This window comes from Lissotriton vulgaris, unplaced genomic scaffold (assembly GCF_964263255.1).
Source record: "Lissotriton vulgaris unplaced genomic scaffold, aLisVul1.2 SCAFFOLD_871, whole genome shotgun sequence".
Lineage (NCBI taxonomy): Eukaryota > Metazoa > Chordata > Amphibia > Caudata > Salamandridae > Lissotriton > Lissotriton vulgaris.
Window position 1 is genome coordinate 519,336 of NW_028245531.1, and position 25,918 is coordinate 545,253.

Consider the following 25,918-nt stretch of genomic DNA (forward strand, 5'->3'; position numbering starts at 1 on the left):
CCGCTCAGGTTCACAGCCGGCCATTCCATTTCTACCTTTCGGACACCTGTCTATTCTCTAAGGGCATTCTTCTGATTTACCTTTGGTTGTCATTTCCTAACTTTTCCAGCATTTCTGTGTGCTAGGTGCGCACACGAAGGGATAGATGGGCGGGGCCTCTGCCCTGGACCCTGGGGAAACCTCTCCTCACGTTTCCTCTTTTCGAGGGAATCTGTGGTATACTGTCATTGTGCACTGATTTTCTGGTTGTGTGCTTTAGTTTAGTCCCTGTCTGGCCGACAGTGGATTAGTGTTGTCCTCTGATGACTTGCGGTACCTTGCTTCTCTTGCTCATGCTCCGCCCTGACCTTCAGCGTTTGTGTCCGTTGCTCCGCCCAGACCTTCGAGTTTTGGTGTCAGTTATGCTGGCAATACTGAGCCTTATGGATCTGGTATCAGCTGCACTCGCATTGAGGACCCCAGCTTGTTTCTGTGAACATTCTGGACGGTCTACTCCCTTCGGGGACATGGTGGGGTTTGGTCGCAGACCCTCTTTCCATGGGGTACAGCTATGGTATCTATTCTAAGTTACGGAATCTGCGGCTAGATGTCTTTATCAGATAAACAAGTTACCTTCGGTAACAATATATCTGGTAGAGACCCAGCCTAGCTGCAGATTCCTTAACGCCCGCCCATCCTCCCCGTTCTGCGACGACCTTTCCAGGTGGGGTCTACCACTTTGCCTCCTATCAGGTGGCCATGGTCTTCCTAAGGGGTGCTCTAGTTCACCCACCTCAGGGGCAGGGTGTGTCATTCTGCTTTAGGCACGTTAGCTTTTCGCCCATTCTTGTTTTGGGTGCCTAGGTTATGTGCTTTTTGCTACTACTCCATTCGGCATGGAGTTTATCATATTTTCTCCCCTCCCTCCACCCTCGTCTGTCTCCCCATGTCTTTGGGGTCTCCTTGTCTCTGCTGCAGGCGCTTGGGTTGCGTTTCTATTATACTATGCTCTGTGCATAGGTCATTGTGGGGGTGTGGTACCACTTCTATGTGTTTGTTTTATTCTGGTCACGGCCATAGGTCACGGCTTTCAGCCTTATTTTCCCTCCCTTTATTCAGTTGCATACTTGCTCACAGACTGTCTGTCGCACAGTTCCATCCTGTGGTTGCGTTCTGTTCTTTTAATGTCATGTTATTCATTTCCTCTGTCGTTGCCTCTTTAGGGGGGCATGGTTCTTTACTTGGTGGAATTTTATTGGGGCGGCTGCTTGTTTGCTTCCTTCGATCCTTCCAAGTGTTGAGTACTTTACAACATGGGATGGTTTCTTACAATTGTTGTTCTAAAGGTTTTTGTTTCTTTTTTGGCACCCTGTTCCTATACTCACACAGCTTTTGTAGTGGCTCCACTTTGTGGCGCGGAAAAGTTTGACTGCATATAACTGATGTCAGCACACCGAGGGGGTCTTATATGGCTCTATTGATGTCACTTCTGTGGACGACGTCAGGACGGAGCCAGGCAACGCCGCCGCCCGGCGTGCAGAGGTACTGCTGGTGAAGAAAGTTTTCCGAATCCAGTCTGGTGCTTAGGGATTTTCTAAGTTAAGGAATCTGCGACTAGACTGTGTCTCTACCAGATACATCGTTACCGAAGGTAAGTAATTTGTTCTTCAGTTTATCTGCCACCTTTTATTACAGCGTGACCTAACTTGAAACTCTGGGGAGTAGGGAGATGGCACAGAAAATGTCATCAGTGCTTTGTTCTACACAGAACCAAAAAGGAGCGTGTAATATTCCGCTGATGGCTGGCTAGCCGGTTTCTTTTCCTACTGTTTGATTTATGTGTGGTAAAGCAGCTATACTCCCTTCGTAGAGCAGGATTTAAATACCACAGTCCAGGTGAAGGGTGGGCGTCATTTTTGAAAGACAGTGGAAGTTTCTGACTCTTCTCATAGGAGACCAAATTAATTTAAGTTTGTGGAGTATTCTTCAGGGCTAGGCCATCAATAAGCATTCTGGCGAATGAATACAAAGTACACTTTCTTTCAAAATGCAACAACATTAACTTTTGGAAAATAATGTTAAGATCTTCCCAAAGTATCTCAGACTCGTGTCCATCTTAGCTCAAGCAAACAGGCACAGCGGACATTGTTTGCTTCCACTGTCAGAGAATTGTTAACTTTTATGTTATTTAATTGGACAAGGACTGCTCCCTTGAGGTTTTTGCAATCATTTTCTGAAAACATTGTGTAACTATAATGTTCGAACACTTTATGGTTTAACAGTGGTTCTAGTTTTAAGTTGGTGGTGTCCTCATGATTTCTAAAGGGATATACTGTACAAATGTGCCTTAAAAGTTAACTTAAAAATACTAAAGATGTGGAAAAACAAAACAAATTAACTAGTGCAATGATACTTTGTTCCGACACTCAACACTAACATATCGAAAAATAGATGTGGAGGATTCTTCCAGAGTTGAACTTGCACTTACTGTGGCCTCTGCCATCAGATGATTATCTTCATATGATAGATATATTTTAAAAAAAGTAAGAGTTTCTTATCCACTGTGGTTATTTGAAATCATGAATTCTGTTTGTGTTAGTTTTTGAAATCCTAAATGTATCAGCTCAATGTATTTCGTGCCATTCGCTTCATCAGGTGCTTTATTTGAACAGAAACCAATAAGAAAAAATGATAACCATTGATTTACTTTTAATTTTTTTTATTTTGCAAAAAGTTAACCGACATATTGTACCATTATTATAATCCTGTTTTCCTGTTTTTTTTTTCTCACTATTTTGATCTTCAGAAGATTCTGATCAGTGCTTGTATGATACATGTCATAACTCCTTTCAGAGGGCCATGAGGCAGACAGGGGTTTCTGGCCTCAACCTTGGGGTTTGTGGCCTTTTATTTTTGGTGCCCAAGGGCCCGATCTACTATGGGTCCTGAAGAGCAGGGCCAAGTGGTCTATCCCATCCTCACTTGACTCTCAGTGGTAGCGCAGGTTGAGCAATGCAAGGCTTCTCATAGGTGGGGGGTATGGTGGGAAGGTAGGTGCAAGGCATATACAGATTCAAAGCTCAAAGTACAAATAACCTTAAAAATCTGATGTTTAATCAAATATTCGCTTTTGTGGTAAAAGTAGTATTTTGTAGAAGAACACAAAGTATATCTTGAAAGTGACTGTAGTTATAGATTCCTTACCTTTAGAATGACCCCCAGGCGTCAGAGTGGATCTGGAGTTTTTTTTTTTTTTAGCTGTAGCCCTGCTCATCAGGAGGTGGCGGCGGTCGACTTCGCGTCTTTCCTCTGCTTCGTGTTCGCCGGGATGACATTGCGGTGTCTATTTAGACACCACCCCTGTGCGCTGACGTCAGTTCTTTTTTCGCACAAGCCTAGCAAAGATCCGCAGAGAGCTTGCCCCTTAGTCACTATTTGACTAACCTTTTTCTACTTTTTGCCGACACCTTTTTCGAATCTTTGGCTCCTGGTGCACAAGGGATGTCCCTTCACTGAACTGGATTCAAGACTTGGGACTCCTGTCACAAGCTGATGTCCATCATGGATCTGCACCTCGTGTGCCTCTGGTGCCTGGAGCCCGACCAGGACCCGAAGTCATGCCCTCGCCTGTCGGGCAATGAACCCAAATTGTTTGAGACCCGGCAGTTGGCTCTGCGCTGCTCAAGATGAAGGTCGCAGGACCAGTCGCGGAGCCACCATCACCATTCGTCTTCCAAGTCTTCGTCCTCGCCCCGTCCGTCAGCTGATGCGATGTGGGACCCGGAGCATCGTTGCTTTCTGCTCCGCCCTCGGCGCCTGCTTCTGGGATGGCTCTGCGCTTCCCTCTTTTTTCCGGAGCTGGAGCGTCCTTCCCAGATTTGAGCTTTTTACGAAGCACTTCACAGCATCTTTGGGCTGCCAGTCTATGCTAGCGCGCCTTCGGGTCCCACGTACTTGGCTGGGGGCCGTGGGCCTTCCATGCCGGGGGCTCATGCTCCGGCGCTAGAAGGCCCTCGAGGATCCAGGACGACACTAGTATCGGTGTCGGGGAAGGTACCGTGAGGTCAACTGGCACCGATACTAGTGACGACAGCTCGACGACGGTTGTGCCCGCAACCGGCATCGAGCCCAGTCCCACCCTGACTTGGACACGGCGCTGGACCAACATTGCTCGCCGTTGGTACTGGTGCCGGAAGGTACTTTCATACCGCTGTTCATCCCTGGTGTTCCTCTGCGCCCTGAGTGGCAACTAGAGGAGGGTGAGGAGGACTGGGAAGAGTCTGTGGACCCTTTGGCTGACCAGCTTGATGAGCCGACTGATGAGAGGAACTGGGTGATGCCAGTGGTTTGGATACCTTCCCAGACCTTGGCATGCTGTCCACCCCCCCCTACCATGGCTATGAAGGAAGGAGCTACGGAGGAGGGAGCTTTGTACGCAGTGGTGTTGTATAGGGCGGCTTGGGCCTTGATCTTCCTATGGTGGCAGTCATTACTACCCTCCTGACGGACAGGCTTCAACTACCAGCGGCCTCTTTGGAGCCCCTTCTACCTTTTAACGAGGCCCTCACCGACATCCTTCTGGGCACTTGGTCCAAGCCCAGCACAGGGGCTCCTGTGGACAGGATGCGCCTGGGCGACCCACTTTTCCTCTCCTGATACCTGACCCCCGAGAGCTTGGTGGTCCAAACCTCGTCCTCTAAGGGCGCATTACTTACTGCTCCCCCGAATAGGGAATCCAAGAAGGGAAGAAGACGTTTTCTTCTGCCAGCTTAGCGTGAGGGTGAACACTGCATGCCTTTTGGGCCGGTATACCCATACAGTGTGGGATACGGTTGTGCTAGTGCTGCCACACTGCCCAGAGGAAGCCTGGGTCTATCTCACCTGCGCAGTGACGGAGGGTAGAGGCACAGCGAAGTTCACCATCAGATGTGGGCTGGATACGCTGACTGTCTGGGCAGAACGGTTTCCACGTCAGTAGCCTTGAGGTGCAACGCCTGGTTGAGGAAGTCAGGTTTCACCGAGGATGTCCAATCCACCCTACTGGACATGCCATTTGATGGCCGTCGACATTTCGGTGACAAGGCAAACTCAGCACTCGAGTGCTTTAAGGATTCTAGGGCTACAGCCAGATCATTTGGCCTCGTGGCAACCTCGCGCCCTGCGCAGTCTCCTTTTCGCCCTTTTCGTGGCTACGGAATGGGTACCCCACCGCATTTGACCCAGTCCAGCTGCCGGTCCATGCAAGCTACTCAGCCTTTGCGTGGCCGCGGACGTGGGACCCAGCGACGCAGGTCTGGGGGCCAGCAGGCAGGCAGTGTCCACCCATAACCTCCTTGCAGCAGCTTCCAAGCCCTCCTAGTCTGACCTTTCCTGGCTACCAGAGGCCAGTGGGCGTCAGGATTCACCATCACCTCCCCCACTGGCAAAACATCACGTCGGACAGGTGGGTTTTGCAGATAGTCCGAAGCAGCTACTCCTTCCCCTTCGAGGCTACCCCTCCCTCCATGCCACCATTTTTCCATCGTATGTCGGAGGATCACTTGCCCTTCTCCTCCAGGAAGTTGTAGCTCTCTTGGCCAAGGGAGCTATTGAAAGGGTCCATGTGCCAGAAGTAGGTTATGTTTGCTATTCCCACTATTTCCTAGTCCCAAGAAGGACAAAGGACTGTGTCCTGCCTTAGACCTCAGGGCCCTAAATCGCTTCCTCTAGAAGGAGAAGTTCAAGATGCTCACGTTGGCTCAAGTCCTGTCTGCCCTCGACCCCGGAGACTGGATGGCAGCATTGGACTTGCAGGATGCATGTTTTCATATCCCTGTTCTGCCGGCCCACAGGCGTTACCTACGGTTTGCGGTAGGCCACAAGCATTTTCAGTTTACTGTTCTTCCCTTTGGCCTTACGAGCCCCCGTCGGGTGTTCAAGAAAGTGATGGCGGTGGTCGCGGCTCATCTGCGCAGATTAGGGGTTCTAGTCTTCTCCTATCTCGACGACTGGCTGTTGAAGGCGGGCTCGCCCCAGGCTGTCATCCCCCACCTCCAGACTACGGCGGACCTCCTGCATTCACTGGGGTTCACTATCAACGTGCCGAAGTCACACCTGATTCTTTCTCAGAGAAGTTCTGGGTAGAGGGTAGTTTTGGGCTTATCCTCCCGAGCAGTGATTCCGGGATATTCGGGATTTGATTACAATGTTTTAGCCTCTATCCCGGATTTCGGTGAGAATAACCCTGCGGCTGCTGGGCCTCATGGCCTCCTACATCCTGCTGGTGGATCATGCCAGATGGCATATGCGGGCTCTGCAGTGGGACCTGAAGTTCCGGTGGGTGCAGCATCAGGGAAATCTTTCCAACGTCATCCAGATCTTGAAGGGGACTGCTCAACAACTCTAGTGGTGGCTAACGAACCAAACTTGGGTCAGAGGCCGATCCCTTCCCCCTCCCCAACAACACTTCACAGTGGTGACAGATGCGTCACTCCTACAATGGGGCGGCTATTTGGGAGAGGCGAAGATCAGAGGCACCTGGTCTCTGGTGGAGTCCAGGCTCCATATCAACCTGCTTGAGCTCCGGGCGATTCGTCTGGCACTGAAGGCATTCTTTCCCTCTCTCAAAGGGAAGGTGGTGCAGGTGTTCACGGACAACATCACCACCATGTGGTACTGCAACCAGGAGGGGGGGTAGGGTTAACCCTATGTCAAGAGGTTCTTCGTCTCTGGACGTGGCTGGAATATCAGGGCATGTCCCTGGTGGTTCAACACCTGGCAGGTTCTCTGAACGCCAGGGCGCACAAATTTACCAGCCGGTGCCTGGTGGATCACGAATGGCGTCTTCACTTGGAGGTGGTGCAATGTCTCTTTCAGCAGTGGGGAGAGCCTTGGTTAGATCTGTTTGCCACCGAAGAGAATGCGCAATGTCAGCAATTCTGCACGTTGGAATTTCAAAGGCGACATCCGCTCTGCGACGCTTTTCATCGCAAGTGGAACTGCGGCCTCCTGTACGCCTTGCCACCTGTACCAATTCTGCCCAGAGTGCTGAAGAAGATCAAGCGCGACCGGGCCCAAGGCATTTTTGTGGCGCCGGACTGGGCACAAAGAGTCTGGTACCCAGAGCTCTTGAGCATGGCCATCGATCCTCTGATCATACTGCCTCTTCGGGAGGATCTTCTGTCGTAGCAGCAGGAAATGGTCCTCCACCCGAAACTGTCCAGCCTTCATCTCCTTGCGTGGAGAGTGAGCGGCGACAGTTGACAGCTTTTGACCTTCCTCCTGAAGTCTGTAATGTCATCTGGGCAGCCAGGCATCATTCAACTAAGACGGTGTACGCCTGCAGATGGAACAAATTTATGGCATGGTGCATAGCAAAGGCTGTGGATCCCCTTTCTGCCCCTCTTTTGGAGGTTCTCTTGTATATATTTTCTTTGGCCCAGCAGGGCTCTGCCCTGGGCACTCTTAAATGCTACCTTTAGGCCATATCTGCTTTTCTTCACCTTCCTGATCAACCTTCTCTTTTCAATTCCCCTATTGTAAATAGATTTCTAAAGGGCAATGCTCACCTCTTTCCTCCTTCTCCGTTCATAATGCCCCAGTGGGACTTGAACCTAGTCTTAATCTATCTTATGTGCTCTCCCTTCGAACCTCTTCAAAACTGTCCTCTCAGGCTCCTCACTCCGAAGACAGCTTTCCTTGTTGCCATCACCTCTGCTCGTAGAGTGAGTGAGCTTCTAGCTTTATCTTCCAAACCGCCTTTTCTTGCTGTTCATCTGGACAAAGTAGTCCTTCGCACAAGGCCCTCTTTTCTTCCCAAAGGGGTTACCTCTTTCCATATAGGACAATATTGCCCACATTCTTCCTACCTCCGCACCCTTCCAAGGAGGAGGGGAGACCCAACCTTCTGGGCCCAAAACGTGCGCTGTCTTTCTATCTGGACCTCACAAAAGAATTCCAGGTGGACTATCAACTCTTTGTTGGATATGTGGAGGCCAAAAAAGGTCGGGTTGTGCAAAAAACGCACCATCTCTCGATGGGTTGTCCTATGCATTAATATCTGCTACTCCTTGGCTAAGAAGAAAGCCCCAGTGGGACTGTGTGCCCACTCCACTAGAGAAACAGCAGCTACTACTGCCTTAGGGCGGGAAGTCCCTCTCCCTGACGTCTGTCAGTTGGCCACGTGGGCATCTCTGCACAAGTTCACCAAACATTATTGCTTGGACAGCCAGGTCTGGAAAGATATTTTTTATTTTTTATTTATTTCGTGTTTTTTTATAGCGCGAACATGACCCTGTGAGGGGTATCAGAGCGCATTACAGAGGTGTTTCAACAGTAGAACCATTAAGAACCATAAGTTGCAGAATACAAATTCTTTACAAACAGTACACTTCGGGGAAACGTATAACAACTATATCTGAAGCGCATCAAATCACACCACCATATGTGTTACAGATGTACCCTCTCATGTGAGTGAAGTGAGATGCTGGCGTATGACTGGAAACAAACATGGAGGGATTATATCCATAGGTACTGCTGCCAGGACTCATTGTAGAAATGTTTCCATATAGAACAATTTCGCTTCTTTTCTGAATGCTGTGGTGGTAAAGATAAAGACAGAAAACAACAAAACATGTATGGTCAGCATATATATATAACCCTCTGTAAGCGGCAAATTGTGTTTCTAAGTGTTCAGACAGATTCAGTCATATCAGCCGAAGACCAGAAACCCATTACCATTTTATGTTACAGTCCTCTATCTAATTACTGTTTTCACTACTCATGTCACCAAATAGTGAAATATGCAGCTTAATTGACATAAATATCTTCAATTTTGATATGCTCCACATTATTATAAAAATACACATCTTTTTAATACATTTATTTTTCTCGTCTATATATAAGAATAAATAACAAATCTTATCTTCTTTTAAACCCAGAGCCTACATTCTTTCTAGCAAAAGGCAAATGAGAGAGCAGGAGACTTAATCCTTACATGGAATTTAGATTGTAGTACACATGTCAATACAGTGTTATTACTGTCCTTGTCCACATAAGACTCAACAATTGTTTTGACCTCTGGTTCAAGACCTTCATTTTGAAAATATCCAATCAGTAAAACCAGAGATGTGCAATTTCAAAGATTTAAGGTAAACATAGTGCCTAAAGGCACAAAGTGCCATTCTGGTCATTTGAGACACAGTAAAAATCACAAATTCAGACCGACCGTGATGGATAGTGGGCCAGACACAGGGACTAGTCTAATCCTGCTGAAGAAGTTGCCTTCTAAAGACCAGCACAAACAGTTCAGTTCCTGGTGGAGGAGGCCTTGACGAGCAAGGAGAGCATTTCAGATGGTTGTCCCTGTAGCATGAAGAACAGGCCAGGTGTCACGGACGTCATTGCTGTAGCGTAAAGAACAGACTGGGTGTTGCGGACTGTGTTTGCTGTAGCACGATTGTTAGAACTGGAATTTCTGGTTGGCTAAGACTTGCGCCAACACCAGGCAGAAACCACCACTCTAGTCAGGGCAAGGGAGTTACACGCCAAAGATAACCCCTGCTCACCCCCTTGGTAGCTTGGCACGAGCAGTCAGACTTATCCCGGAGGCAATGTGTAAAGCATCTGCGCACGCACACAGCAACAACATCCCAGGCACACCACAAAAGGAACTCCTCACAAGGTTATATAAAACCTAGCCTTTGTATTCTCATAACACATTAGAATAGTAAACACTTAACATACACTGTGCCAACTAGCACGGGCAAAATTCACAAGGGATTATTTACACAGGACAGGGCCACGAGGGCCACAGTCGGAACCATCACAAAGTAAACTTGGTAAAAGTAAAATAGATCACAAACATACAACCAGTAACCACTGGTAATCAATGTACTCCACCTCAACCTATAACATAAATTACATTATGCACAGTCATATCCGGCACGAATTACATCCTGCGCCAACCTCACCAGCATAAACAAATTATGCAATCTCCTCTGTATTCTAAACACATTAGACCCTACCTCCAATGTATAACTCACATTAGAGGCGTAAATCACAGAGTGAAACATCATCTCACTAGCATAACCACATGAAATGCAAAGCAACCTCATAATCCTAAATTAAATCTAGAGGTATCAAACAGGGTGCATAAAACATACTAAATGCATTACATTTCCTAGCTCCACAATCACTTCAGCACATAATCACATTAGGGCATTGCGCCCTGTCCATCTACCAGCCCCCCTGGCCAACTGGCCATCCAAGAAGGGGCTCAAATGCCCTGTGTCCAGAATATTAGGGCGTGCTGCTAAGGCAGCACCAGTTGGGGTTGCGCCATCTGCGCAAACCTAAATGTTGCAGCTGCCCACTACTTGCTGGGCAGCTGAGAACAATAACTGGGGGGCCTAAACGATGCAGCTGGCACTAAGTGCTGCGCAGCTGTGGAGGCCAAGGTAGGGCGAAGGATTGCGACCCACTTCTAGGTTCAAAAGAACTTGCCCCTTGAAAGAAATACCTAAACGGTGCAGCTGCCCACTACTTGCTGGGCAGCTGTAAATGCAAAACTGCTGCATGGGCCCTCACTGGTACTTAGAACGAACTGCGCCAAAGGTTGGAGCCACCTGGGCTCCAGAAATCATGAGGCACCGCGTTGGAGCCATCTAGGCTCTGGAACAACTATGTAAAGGCTGGAACCACACAGGGCTCTGTAAATAAAGATGTCCCTTGGAGCACTCTGGCTCCTAAACTAATTATGCGCCCAAAACAGAAGAACGAACTTGCCCGGGGGCACTAAAGCTTGGGCCCCTCTGGCCCTTTAAACATGGAAGCCCCACGGGGCTCTGAGGGACAATCACTTCCCCATGGCCACTCTGGCCCCTTTAAGAAATAAAAGCCCCCTGGAGCGTTGGAGCCATCTGGCTCTTTAAAATGCCGCCATCACTGTTGGAGCAGCCGGCTGCCAAGTGGGGCCGCTCACGGAACCAACAACCCCGAGCCCTCTCCTTACCGGGCTCTGGCGCGGGGGACTCTTCTCCCGATGCGCAGGGGGGGCAGGCACCGGCAACGTCCCTCGCCCCCTCCCCCCTCGGGACACAGGTGGTGGCCATTGCGGGGCTCTCTTACCTCATGAGAGCCCCGTCCTCTCTCCGCTCCAGTCATGACCCGGTCCCCTATCTCGCAACCGGGACTTAGGATGTGGAGCCTTCGCGGCTCCGGGCCAACTCTTCTTCCGGGGCTCCCTCCAGCTCATGGGAGCCCTGCAACACTCGTGCTGCTTCTTCTTCCGGCAACTCCGTGGGCACAGGCTTCCTGTGGAAGGCAGAAGTCCCGCCCCACGAAAAGCAGGATGCTGCCTGACTTCCGGCCCGGGCCGACAGCGGTGATTTCGCCAGTGTTGAATGCAGGGTAGGCTCCAGTGATACAAATAAATTAGAAAGGTGGCAGTACTGCGTGGTGGGCACACGCAGTAAAATAACTGCACCAGTATGCGGGGTGGGCACCTGCGATTTGTAAGGCAGCATCAAGCGGGGTGGCTCCCGCCTTTCTCTCTTCCAGCAGGGGGGAATCCCCACGCCGGGATTTCCTCGGGAGGGTGTGCAGCGCCGCGCTGTGGAGCCCTCGTGCTCCCTTTTCTCCTGGGGGAAATAAAAGTAAGGCATCGCGCTCAAAGGGCCATCAAAAGTAAGGCCCCACAGAGGAAACGGAGTGCTTGGTAGAGAGCAAAGCAAAGCGCTCACCAGGCACCATGGACAGAGGCACACAGTCCCTATGCATACCCAAACAAAGCAAAAGGGTCCCAGCCAAAAAAAAGGTTCCAGGGCATAGCTGGGCCCAGGGAGGCAGCCTCCTGCCAAGTCTTCCTGGGCCCCAGCAGCAGCACGCCCTGCAGGATCAGCCCCCAAAAGCAGAACAACTTCATGGAGACACAGCCCCTTCATTTATACAGCATTTTCTTTTGTCTAAAGGGTGCAGGCAATGGTAGAACCAGCTACAACTGGTTCAGGGGAGCTCCTGAACACTTTGTTTTGCTCAGCTCCTCTCACCCTTTCACTAGACAGGCTAGGGACATCAGACGCACCACAGGGGGTGGAGCCAGCATTGTGTAGGGAAGGCACAGCCCTATTCAGGTCCCAGGTTCAACTCCTCCCTTCCATCAACATGCCGATCTCCCCACTCACCACCCTGCAGTCCCATCCTGGCTCCTGGAGCCAAGCACACCAGCCAGCCCCAGCCAATCACAAGTCAGACAGTCAATTCACATTCACTGCACAGACATGCCAACTTCTAAAAGTGGCTCTTCTCCACTAGACACATTAAATCTGCGCACATCATCGCGCAGCATATAATCTCACGAGTTCGCACATACCAAACTCGCCCCTGCACTCCCCACACATCAGGAACTACCATGGACACACCTATTCCCCATGCATTCCTATGGGAGGGCAGGCCACTCTCACCACACATACACAGAGAGTTTAAGCACTTTGCACTGGACCATAGTGAAAAGTGCTCAGAGACCTAAAATCACCAACACCAGGTTAAAGAAACAGGCTAGGAAAATGCAAAAAGTTTCGGGGTGAACCTGCCAAACGGGCCAAGTCCAACACAGCCCCCTTCCAGCCAAAACGCAGGGCAGCCAAAACGCAGGGCAGACGAATCACTCCCTTGATGGGCTTCCCTGCTTTGGGCGATAGAACACGGACGCAGGCCCGCATGGTAGGGACACCCTCCAGTTCTACACCATGGACGCAGGCCCGCACGGCAGGGACACCCTCTGGTTCGACGCCATTCTGAACTCACATGGTTTCCTCTAAACAAGAACTCTCCGGCCCAACTAGGATACCCCACTGGTACTCTCTAGTTGTCCACGGCCATGACCAGGCCCTAGGTCATCCAGATGTCACAGGTCCTTGCCAATACACAGAGTGGGGGCAGTAACCCCTGGCACACAATAGCCTTTCTCCACTCTCCGTCTCAGTGTAGCTCCAAACTACCACTGATCCTTCAGCCTAGGGTTCGCACCCTCAGGCTGACCAGAGGTCAAGGGCAAGAATGCCCCACCCTACCTCTACTTCTGGGGTTCCGCACCCTCCCAGGGAAGCACTCTCCAGAACACAACTCTCCCACCAGTTCAGGACCACTCTGCATCACTCGTCTACCACCTGGGATCCACTTTACCGGATGCACCGTGGTCAGAGGCGAAGACTCCCTCCATCTGCACCCCCTTCCAGAGTTCTGCACGCTCCCACTGTAGAGCAGGGTCCCTCTCCTTTAAGATGGGCCGCACCTGCTCTCAGGGTAGTACTACCATAGTCAGCCAGGGACCCTAAGGATCCCGGCGAGGCCTGCACCACCCCTTCTGGGAAACACAGGGTCTCTTTACTTTAAGATGAGCCTCCCCTGTGTTCACAGGGGTACCCCTAGAAGGCAACCTGGCCAGGACACTGGTTACAGATGCCCTGCCTTCCAGGTCAGGCTACAACCCGAACCTGGCTTTCCCCTCCTCAGGGAACGACCTCCAGAGGCCCCACAAATGGGCAAGCACTCTAAGCGGTCCAATGCCCAGCGAACCAGGACTTCACTGGGAGCATGCCCCCCCTTGAGGGTGACACATCACTAATGTCTGCCTGTCTCAGAACAGAAGTGGCGTCACCATGGTCACTCGCTGGTGGCTCAGCCCTTCTAGCTGGCCGCTGACCCACTGGCTTTTTCACTGGGATTTGTTGTCCCCCTCTCACCCCTCAACCAGGACTTCTGCACTCTCCACTTAGGAGCGGTACTGCCCAACACCAGGACCGCCGGAGTTCTGGTTACAGACACTCCTCATCCTCCTCAAATGACCTGTAAGCACAGCCTAGGCCCCCGACCTGGCGCTCCCTTAGGGAACCTCCAGGCCCTAAGATGGGGTTTCGGGCCACCGTGGGACACACCGTCCCACACTCACTCCGCCTCCATTGAGACAGGACGTGAGCCCCTACACCCCTCCCATTCTACTGGGACCTCGCTGGGCTACACTGAACCTCTTCCCCCATACAGGACCAGAAGATACACAAGCCACTCCTGTTGGAATCACTCCCCAATGCCTCTGCAAGACCTCAAGCACAACGCCAGAGGTCCACCTTCTGTGGGATGGGTGACGGTACAACGCATATCGTCACAACGCGTGCTGTTACAACGCGTCCCTTACAACGCAAGTCGTTACCACGACTTGCGTTGGGGGCGCGGATATCGAATAGTATAATTTACTATTCTAACACCAGTCCCCGTGGACACTAGGGAAGGTGTTGGAATAGTAAATTTACTATTTTTAATCTTCTAGCGCCCTCCAGCGCAAGTCGTGGTAACGACTTGCGTTGTTACGGACGCGTCGTAACAGCACCGCGTTGAAACATCTGCGTTGTAACGGATGTTTCCCCCTTCTGTGCGAGCTTCTTATCAAACAAAGAACTCACACTCACTCGTCCAGTGCCTTTGCAGGACCTCGAGCACACCGGAGGTACACCTCCCGTGCAAGCTTCTTATCAAACAAAGAACTCGCACATACTCCTCCAGGGCCTCTGCAGGACCTACCGCACACCACCAGAAGTACACCTCCCATGCAAGCCCCTTTTATTACCAAAAGAACTCACACCAACTCCTCCAGTGCAACACCACTCATCCACACACGCCCCCTCCAGACTGGTGAGGCAGTTCCTCACTGCCCCTGACTCTCAACCTGTACCCCTCTTACTGAGCACCAGGCACCATACTCTGGGAACTGGGACTTCATGCCCTGGACACACTTTTGCTGCCACCACTGGTTCCCACCATACTGAGGAATCCAGACACACACTACACTCAGGTGATAACCACCCTCCTGAGCTAGCCATTTCTTCTCCACACCCCCTCTCTCCTATCTACCCACACCTCTGGGGACAGGAACAGGGATTGGGCACTGGACCCAGCAAAGGACTCCAGATCTATAGGAACCTCCCCACCTACTGGCGTCCCGCACTATAATTTTCTCTCTTCTGCCACTAAACATAAAAGTGCAGGAAAAACCATTTAAAAAGGACACTCTTGAGGAAAAACAAAATCACAAACAATATTCTCCAACATGTGACTATCTAAAATGAAGAGTTTTGTAATGTAGCCAGTTGTCGCTGTGGTACTGCGCAAACACAAGTCCTAATCCTCACCGCTGATCACCAATGTTAGAAGTGGAATCTCTGGTTGGCTAAGACTTGCGCCAAAGCCAGGCAGAAACCACCACTCTAGTCAGGGCAAGGGAGTTACACGCCAAAGATAACCCCTGCTCACCCCTTGGTAGCTTGGCACGAGCAGTCAGGCTTATCCCGGAGGCAATGTGTAAAGCATTTGCGCACGCACACAGGAACAACATCCCAGGCACACCACAAAAGGAACTCCACACAAGGTTATATAAAACATAGCCTTTGTATTCTCATAACACATTAGAATAGTAAACACATAATATACACTGGGCCAGCTGGCACAGGCAATATTCACAAGGGAATATTTACACAGGACAGGGCCACTGTCAGAACCATCACAAAGCAAACTTGGTAAAAGTAAAATAGATCATAAACATACAACCAGTAACCACTGGTAATCACTGTACTCCACCTCAACCTGTAACATGAATTACATATGCAGGTTCACATCCGGCGCGATTTACATCCTGCGCCAACCTCACCAGCATAAACACATTATGCAATCTCCTCTCTAGTCTAAACACATTAGACCCTACCTCCTACGTATAACTCACATTAGGGGCGTAAATCACAGAGTAAAACATCATCTCACTAACATAACCACATGAAATGCAAGGCAACCTCATAATCATGAACCAAATCTAGAGGTATCAAACGGGGTGCGTAAAACATACTGAATGCATTACATTTCCTAACACCAAAATCACTTCAGCACATAATCACATTAGGGCCTTGCACCCTGTCCATCTACCAGCCCCCCTGGCCAACTGGCCATCCAAGAAGGGGCTCAAATGCCCTGTGTCCAGAATGTCAGGGCGCGCTGCCAAGGTAGCACTAGTCAGGGTTGCGCCATCTGCGCAAACCTAAACGTTGCAGCTGCCCACTACTTGCCGGGCAGCTGAGAACAATAACTGGGAGGCCTAAACGATGCAGCTGGCACGAAGTGCTGCGCAGCTGTGGAGGCCAAGGTAGGGTGAAGGAGTGCGTCCCACTCCTAGGTTCAAAAGAACATGTCCCCTGAAAGAAATACCTAAACGGTGCAGCTGCCCACTACTTGCTGGGCAGCTGTAAACGCAAAACTGCGGCATGGGCCCTCACTGGCCCTTAGAACGAACTGCGCCAAAGGTTGGAGCAAATAGGTTCTAGAAATCATGAGGCACCACGTTGGAGCCATCTAGGCTCTGGAACAACTATGTAAAGGCTGGAGCCACACGGGGCTCTGTGAATAAAGATGTCCCTTGGAGCACTCTGGCTCCTAAACTAATTATGCGCCCCAAAACAGGAGAACAAACTTGCCCGGGGGCAATAAAGCATGGGCCCCTCTGGCCCTTTAAACATGGAAGCCCCACGGGGCTCTGAGGGACAATCACTGCCCCTGGGCCACTCTGGCCCCTTTAAGAAATAAAAGCCCCCTGGAGCGTTGGAGCCATCTGGCTCTTTAAAATACCACCATCACTGTTGGAGCGGCCCGCTGCCAAGTGGGGCTGCTCACGGAACCAACACCCCCAAGCCCTCTCCTTACCAGGCTCTGGCGCGGGGGACTCTTCTCCCGATGCGTAGGGGGGGGGGGGCAGGCACCGGCAACGTGCCTTGCGCCCCCTCTCCTCAGGACACAAATGGTGGCCATTGCAGGGCTCTCTCACCTCATGATAGCCCGTCCTCTCTCTCCGCGCCAGTCTTCACCCGTTCCCCCATCTCGGGACCGGGACTTAGGATGTGGAGCCTTCAAGGCTCCGGGCCAACTCTTCTTCCGGGGCTCCCTTCAGTGCATGGGAGCCCCGCAACACTTGCACTGCTTCTTCTTCCGGCAACTCCGTGGGCGCGGGCTTCCTGTGGAAGGCGGAAGTCCCGCTACAGGACAGGCAGGAGGCTGCTTGACTTCAGCCTTGGCGGACAGCGGTGATTTTGCCAGTGTTGAATGCGGGGTAGGCTCCTGTGATACAAATAAATTAGAAAGGCGGCAGTACTGCGTGGTGGGCACACGCAGTAAAATAACAGCACCAGTATGCGGGGTGGGCACCCGCTTTTTTTTAGGCAGCATCAAGTGCGGTGCCTCCCGCCTTTCTCCCTTCCAGCATGGGGAAATCCCTACGTCTGGATTCCCTCGGGAGGGTGTGCAGCACCACCCTGTGGAGCCCTTGTGCACCCTTTTCCCCTGGGGGAAATAAAAGTAAGGCATCGCGCTCAAAGGGCCATCAAAAGTAAGGCCCCACAGAGGAAACTGGGTGCTTGGTAGAGAGCAAAGCAAAGTGCTCACCAGGCACCATGGACAGAGGCACACAGTCCCTATGAATACCCAAACAAAGCAAAAGGGTCCCAGCCAAAAAAAAGGTTCCAGGGCATAGCTGGGCTCAGGGAGGCAGCCTCCTGCCAAGCCCTCCTGGGCCCCAGCAGCAGCACGCCCTGCAGGATCAGCCCCCAAAAGCAGAACAACTTCATGGAGACACAGCCCCTTCATTTATACAGCATTTTCTAGGTGAATGTGGAATGCTTGGATTGGTTGAGAATTAATGTATGCTTTGTATTGTGCTCGAATTGTTTTTATTATTGATTGTATATAATGTTTTTAATTGCAGGGATGTAAAGATTTGTAAAAAAGTGTATAAAATAATTGACAAATGCATTTAAAGTGAATAAAACTAAATGATGATTCAATCTGACTGAACAATTAGTCTTGGAACCCACTCTGGTTTGATTCCATTGTGCTGTGAAAAATAATAGGTCATAAGGAGAACAGTATTGGCAGTTGTTTTGTTTATTATTAAAAACTTCTAAAAGTGGCACTTCTCCACTAGACACATTAAATCTGTGCTCATCATCGCGCAGCATTTAATCTCACGAGTTCGCACATACCAAACTCGCCCCTGCACTCCCCACACATCAGGAACTACCATGGACACACCTATTCCCCAAGCATTCCTATGGGAGGGCAGGCCACTCTCACCGCACATACACAGAGAGCGCACGCACTTTGCACTGGACCACAGTGAAAAGTGCGCAGAGGCCTAAAATCACCAACACCAGGTTACAGAAACAAGCTAGGAAAATGCAAAAAGTTTCGGGGTGAACCTGCCAAAAGTGCCAGGTCCAACTACCAAGATCCTATCTGGCATCGCGGAGAGTCATTGCTCAAGGATCACGTTGGCAGTCACTGCAGGCTGTCGAAGCTGTACCTTAAAGGGCGGATCTCGCATTGGGGGTCATCGCTGTAGCTCGAAGAGCCACGTTCACCAGAGCTTTATGTTGCCAGTTGTCACGGGGGCAAGATCTTTGTGTGAACGAGCCTGTTCACGGTCGCAAAAATCCCCAAACTTCAGGATTTCTTTTCTTTTAGTAGTAGCTCAACTGATGCCACACCAAGGGTCCAGGACCTCGGAGCAGTGCTTAATTTGATCCGGTGGTTTTCGGTGCACAGCACTGGCACTTAATTGTCAACACAGGTGCTTGTGCAGTCTGCCACAAGGTGGTGCTGTCTGGCTAATTTAGAGATTCGTAATGCAATATACATTAAAAATGACTATTCCCTGCTGCCCAAGCCATTTATATAGCTCTGGGGCCTGAAATAGTCCGAAATGTTACACTTGTAGGAGTGTGATGGCTAGTAATTGGGTTGTTAATATCATTAGCAGGGTCATTGTGAGGTGCAGGCTCAAGTAGTCTCCAGATGAGATCCCTGACAAACAAGGCACTGCCTGGAAGGAAGCTCTTGGGTATTGGGAACCCACTCCAGCAGAGGCTAGTAGTGCTCAGCTAGGTGCAGGCAGGTCCAGTTGCAGCAGGCCAGCTGGGCAGTTACAGAGAGGTCTCTAAGACCTGTTGTGTCCCTGTAGCACAGAACAGGAGGTCAGGCAGCTGACTTTCGGAGTCACGTCAACCTGGGATGAAGGGTGCAGGTCCTTCCTTTACACTAAGCAGGGCAGGCCTCAAGCATCAGGTCGTCCTTCTACTGTAGTATCCACAGGTCTAGGAGGGTACTGCAGAGTGAGACCGAGGGTCCCGTTTTTATCTTCCTTGCCTCCTTTGAAGTGACAGAGGTGTCTGGAATTTCCTGCCTCCCTGCCCTGGTCCCTGTCTGTCGGAGGCACAGTAAGCTAGTGTGAAGCGCTTTTTGACTGTGCTGGACCAGTGCCTGTGAAGTGCATGTGTGGTAGGTGGCAGCTCCACCGTTCCCCCCACCCACCTTTCCTACCAGCAGCCAGACCATCTATTGTGATGCTATCTGGGAGGCATACACAAAGGCCAATTACATTTAGTCATGTGAACCAGGAATAGGCTGCAGTCGTTAAATGTTTAGGGCAAGAAAATGAAAAATTTCCAAATGGGGCATTTTCAGAATTCTGATTTACAATCTGATTTTACTATTAAAAAGGGTTTTAATTTACAATGTTTAAGGCACCAAACAGGACTTTCCTGCCTTCTCCTACTCAAAAGATAGCCGTTATTAAATATAATCAGGTAACCCAATGTTATCCTATTGGAGAGGTAGGCCTGACACTAGTTAAAAACTAATTTGAGAGTTACTAGGACATGTAAAACTTAAAAGTACATGACCAACCTTTTAAATGCAATGCACCCTGCCCTGTCTGCTATTTAGGGCTTAATCTAGGGGTGACTTATATGTATCAAATAGGAAAGTTTAGGTCTGTTAAAAAGGTGTATTTTGCCAGATTGAAATGGCAGTTAAAAACTGCACACAGGCTGCAATGAGAGATGTTTAAAAAGGCTACTTACGTGGGTGGCAGAATCAGTGCTGCAGGTCTACTAGTAGTATTTAATTTACAGGCCCTGGGTACATGTTGTACAACTTTACTAGAGGCTTTCAAGTAAATTAATGGTGACAATTGGTTATAAGCGTGTAAAGGAGAGAGAGCAAGCAATTTAGCACTGGTTAGCAGTGGTAAAGTGCGCAGGGCCCTAGCAGCCAACAAACAGAGGTTCAGAAAACAGGAGGGTGAAGGCAAAAAGTTTGAGGATGACCACCACAGAGAGGGCTAAGTCCTTCAGTAACGCAGATGACTCATTACTTTTTCCCAAAAAATAAAGGTTTGTACAAAACTAGCACTGTCAAAGCCAAAACGCTGGTAACCAACACCAAGTGTATTCGCTTTGCCAGTACATGTTGTTGTTTGAGACCTGTGCACTGCATGCAGCAATGTACTTCCTTCATTGATGTCCACTCCCGTAGCTCTCCTCCAGGAAGTGGAACGCATTCTCAAAGGTGTCTCCCGTCACTCCCTACAATTTCAGATACGTTTCCCTCTCCTCAACCACCGAAAAGGACTCTCCATCACCTGCCGAGTGACAGGTTGGTCTTTTCAAGAGAAAAAGAGGTAGAGCAAAGTATAAAATTGAGAACACATATTAAGTGCATTCTAAAAACATTAAAAGAATTAGCAACTACAAAAAACTTAAAGGATGTTAGTCGATGCCGGCAGTTGCTGAAATGGTAAAGCGTCACTAAAGAAAATATAATTGTGTGCACGAGGAGAAGTGGACAGTGTGCAGAGCATGGTTGAGGGTGTGCCAAGTGTAGTTTGTAAAGAGTGGCTGTGGGCGTGTGGAGCATAGCTGGCAGTATGTAATAGTTAGGTGAGTGTGTGCATGTTGTATCGCTCAAGGTGTGCAGGAAGGGAATGCGGATGTGCAGTGCACTGCTGAAGGATGTGGAGCATAATTGATTCAGGGAGTGTGGAGCATGGCAGAGGCTGTGACAAGTGTGACAGAGGCAGGTTACAGGGTTGTTAAAGCTGGGAGGCTTGTGATTGAAGTTACGCCTCATATAACTAAGAGCGTGCACCTGCTGGTTCAGGCTGTCCTGCATGTATCTGAGTGTGCGAAGTCACTGTATCAGGATGCAAAGCACGAATCGGAAAACAGTAGAGCTTTGGCTCGTTTCCTAGTATGCGTCACCAGCCTTTGAGCTTTGTGAGTCTGATCAACTAATGTTGTGTGTATGTATACTGATAGTTGGCGAGATGGTCATCATGTTTGAGAAAAAACTTCAAGCACTTTCCTTGAACTGTATTGATTTGCCCTAGTGGTTATTAAGTCTACCTCATGAGTGCCAGCACCACAAGTGCTACGTTGTTCTTAATGTCGCTTTTTAAATTTCTTTAAATTTCTTATTTTGTTAGGCTAATGCACAGAGAATATAGTATTATTCATATGGCGTTGTCGCCAATTTTCAAAGATGTACATGAATTCGGAAATTGCTGGGTTATCGTATTGAGGATTATTTCTGTAGGCTTGGTGGGCTGAGAGGTATGACTAGAAGGAGAGGTGTGTTACTCAAAGCAAGACAGGAAAAGCATATTTTTTTAATGCAGACGTTCATGATGATAGGTATATTGCTGCAATTGACAGACAACAAATAAGTGTTGTAACCCAAAACAATGAAGCTGTCAACAACCAACTCGCCGCTTTCCTCGAAGCCAACAAATCCCTTGACTCCTCACAATCTGGCTTCCGAGCAAAACACAGCACTGAGACCGCCCTCATCGCAGCAACAGACGACATTCGAACTCTACTAGACAATGGAGACACAGTCGCCCTCATCCTCCTTGACCTCTCTGCAGCATTCGACACAGTCTGCCACAGCACCCTTTTACAACGCCTCAATAACATCGGAATACAAGGAAAAGCACTTGAATGGATCACCTCGTTCCTCACCGGAAGAACCCAGAGAGTCCGCCTTCCACCATTCAAGTCCGAGGCCACTGAAGTCATCTGTGGAGTACCACAAGGATCCTCACTCAGCCCCACACTCTTCAACGTATACATGAGCCCCCTCGCAGCCATCGCCCGCCAACACAACCTCAACATCATCTCTTACGCGGATGACACTCAACTAATCCTTTCTCTCACCAATGACCCCAGCACCGCCAAAACTAACCTACACGAAGGAATGAAAGAAGTTGCCGAATGGATGAAACAAAGCCGTCTGAAACTGAACTCAGACAAAACAGAAGTCCTCATCTTAGGTACATCCCCCTCTGCATGGGACGACTCTTGGTGGCCGGAAGCCCTTGGAAAAGCACCCATCCCGACAGACCACGCACGGAACCTAGGCGTCATCCTGGATTCTTCACTCTCAATGAACAGACAAGTCAGCGCCGTCTCCTCATCCTGCTTCAACGTTCTTCGCATGCTCAAAAAAACATTTCGCTGGATCCCCACCGAAACCAGAAAAACAGTCACCCACGCTCTGGTCACGAGCCGACTGGACTACGGAAACACCCTCTACGCAGGTACTACCGCTAAACTCCAGAAGAAACTCCAACGAATCCAAAACGCCTCAGCCAGGATCATATTAGACATCCCGCGCAAAGAACATATCTCTGGCCACCTGAAAGACCTCCACTGGCTGCCCGTCAATAAGAGAATCACTTTCCGACTGCTAACCCACGCACACAAATCACTCTACGACATCGGAACAGAATGCCTCAACTCACGACTGTCCTTCTACACCCCCCCCGCCAACTACGCTCTTCACCGCTCTACACCCCCCCTCGCCACTGTACCTCGCATCAATAAGACCACCATGGGAGGCAGATCCTTCTCATACCTGGCTGCCAAAACGTGGAACTCACTCCCCGCTGACCTTCGCCTTACTCAGAACCACCTAGCATTCAGAAAGCAACTTAAAACGTGGATATTCGACAAATAATCCCCCTCCCCTTCCTAAGCGCCTTGAGACCCTCTGGGTATGTAGTGCGCTATATAAATTATCTGACTTGACTTGACTTGACATGTATGCCAATCATAACATACATCCATCCATCCATTTTATAGTATAAGTGATAGCTTGCATCAAAACTTTTAAGATACTAGGATTGTTTGTGGCATATTTGTTAAACTATCAGCCGGATTCCTTCCATTGAGTAGCCTAATTCTTATTAGATGTACTCCACTTCTCAAACATAACACTTTTCACAAAGACCGACCATGTGTAATATTCCTGTTAGCATTCATGGATCTATCTCCTAGCAACTGATTGCACACAACAATATTTGATCAATTTTCTGTTATTACTGAGGTCATGCTATCAGAACTTTTGATTTACATTTCATGCTTTCTGAACTGCCAAAAGTAAGATTGACTTTGAAACTGTGCATAAAGATAGGTATGCAATTTCTGATGTTCCCTTACCGTTTGCTCTCCTGAAGCTAACGATGGGTCTGAACAAATTATTCACAAGAATTTCTCTTTTTTCTCCTGTAGGGTTTTCTTGGACCGCGCCCTCTTCCATGTAAAGATGTAGATCATAGTGATGTATCAAGCAGTTCTTCTGCAAAACGGCCTTGCACTGCCTTGCCGTCACACCTCTACCATACGTCTCCTTTATTTGCTGCTCCATATGGCAAAAACATGCAGTCAAATTTTCAGGAAGAAGTTGGTGCATTTGTTAAGTTGCCTCTTCTGCCGGATGATGGGCAGGCCACGTCTCTTTCTGCACTGTTCTCTCCTAGCCATGTTGACCCCGTAGAACAAATGACGCTGAATGACGAGCACTGCAATTCTGATGCTATTGTTGGGACTACTAGGCAGGAACGATCTGAAGCAACTACCTTGCACTCAACAGAGTTCTCTAGACCCACCGGGGGAATGGGCATCTCGCATCATATACGGAGCAAAGCACAGATTTTAGCACTTTTAAACTCCAAACCGAGTATGTTGAGTACAGAAGTGAAAACTTCAGAGTTTAGAAACAGCTTTTCCAAACACCAGGACACAACTGCAGCTGACCTTTTAAGCCCTGTTGAAAGGAAGACCAAAGAAAACATGCAACGAGAATGCCAATCAGGCGATTTAATGATTAAGTCGATTTCCAAAAAAAGCAAGTGGGATGTGTATTTGCCTAAACACTCTAAGGATGCACCCAGCAATAAGAATGAATGTACTCTCGTAGACGAAACCAAGCATGACCACTTTGACCTTGTGAGTGGTAATTGTTCCGGATCTAATGCAGGAGAAGAGTTCTTGAAGGCCACTAGTGAAAACTTATTAGATAACAACCACAGGCAGATAAACAAAGATTCCAATATAGGCAATGAGATATCCTCTTCTCCCATGAGCAGTATGACTACTAGAAATCCTTTTAACTACAAACATTACGCTGATAACCTCCAAAGGAAAACAGAAACAGCATTTGAATCAAATATAAACATGCAACTTGAAACATCTACATGCTCCTCATCACTAGGTATCAATCTTGAAGGAATGTATACCAAAGAATCTCTCACCGATGTGAGCATGAATGAAAATGTTAGTAGCTCCGGCAAATTGAACGACCGGATAGATCAAAAGGCAGATACCTGCTATAGAAAGTATGATAATGAGTCACTGTGTGAAAACAACCAAATGCACAGGTCACATTCAGAAAATGTAAGTTGTGGCAGCCAAAAGCCACCAAACAAATCTGCAGGTGAAATGACGAAGGAGCAATGTATTATATCTGATGGCTTCAATGATACAGATGATGAATTTTCAGAGATCACTTTTAATCTGATGGATAGCTTTGATTTTGATAACACAGAAGAGGAAGACTCACAGGTTACCAGCATGCCTACGCACAGTTCAGAAGGCACTTCAAGAGAAGAAATGGGCAAACATGAGGACCTAACTTGTAAAAGAGATCCTGTTGAAAATGAAGGCAGTCAGGGAGAACAGTGTCTTATTAAAAGCCTTCCTCTTGCAGAAAACCTGGCTGGGGATAGTATCTCAGTATCCCCAGTGATTGGGGACATATTACATTCCCCAGATAGTTCAAAAACTCTTCCAGAATTGCGAAAAAGTGGAAAAGACCCTCCTGCATCTATTTCATTGGTTGACTATTCACATTCAGGAACTGAACATTTTTCAGAGAAGACAAATGTGATCAAAACAATTAGCCCAGATGACAAGAATGATGCTGATGACCACTCTATGAGTGTTGACAGCCCGTTGTTAGTGGATGATGATTGCGACAGAGCTTCTGTGTGCTCAGGACTTTGTGAATCTAAATTTGAGGAGTTGGCTGAAGCTGAACCCATATCAATTTCTTCTACTTCAGAAACCACATCAGTCATGAGCCAAGGGCCTGAGGAAGTGGATGTATTGGCCAAAAGTAATAATCATGTAGATGGTTCTTTATGGAATTCTTGGGAAAATAATCTTGCATCAGACAATTTGGTTGTAGAACTACCATTGGAAGCTAAAGATTCGTCTGAGTTGCACCAGTATGTTAATGTCGAGCCCAATGTAGCATGTACTTGGTTAGATAAAATGAAAGACTTGCCTGCTTTTTCCACAACATCCCAACCGGCTGTGGAGGGAGGACATGATTTGCTACGTGTCCAAGAAGACATGGCAAGTACTGTTGAATCAGCCAGACTTTCTGATCTTGGAAATGGCATTGGCCTTCTGAGGTCTCTTGGTGCACATAGCACAGCCTTAGAAAGCTTGAAGCACTTGGAAGAAGAAACCATGGGTGTGGTGACTGGCAGTAGCAGTGTTGAATCGAGCTCTGATTATGCTAGAGGCATGGAAGGTTTGTGGTAGATACTTGTTTATAATTGTTCTCGAGCACACTGTATGCTGATTTGTGCAGCAGTTTCCATCCCAAGAAATCCCTAATTCTCTCATTTCTGCTTTGTATACTACCTAATTTCCACTGACCCCTTTTTTAGATATAAGTGTTAACCACTCCTTTCCCCAGTATACATTTAATTCGATGGGCACAACCAATGTATGATGAAGGAGTTTCA

The 25,918-nt window shown here is 48.8% G+C and overlaps 1 protein-coding gene across 1 annotated transcript in view; it reads left to right on the plus strand.

Annotated features, from left to right (window-relative positions):
- The window catches only part of LOC147666376 (5'-3' DNA helicase ZGRF1-like), a gene marked incomplete at its 3' end in the record, with an annotated part of 444,183 nt that overhangs the window by 99,112 nt on the left and 319,153 nt on the right, over window positions 1-25,918 (plus strand). The window contains exon 6 of the mRNA XM_086949098.1: window positions 23,394-25,701. Within this exon, the coding sequence (XP_086805224.1) occupies window positions 23,394-25,701 (2,308 nt within the window). The remainder of the gene's footprint in view (window positions 1-23,393; window positions 25,702-25,918) is intronic.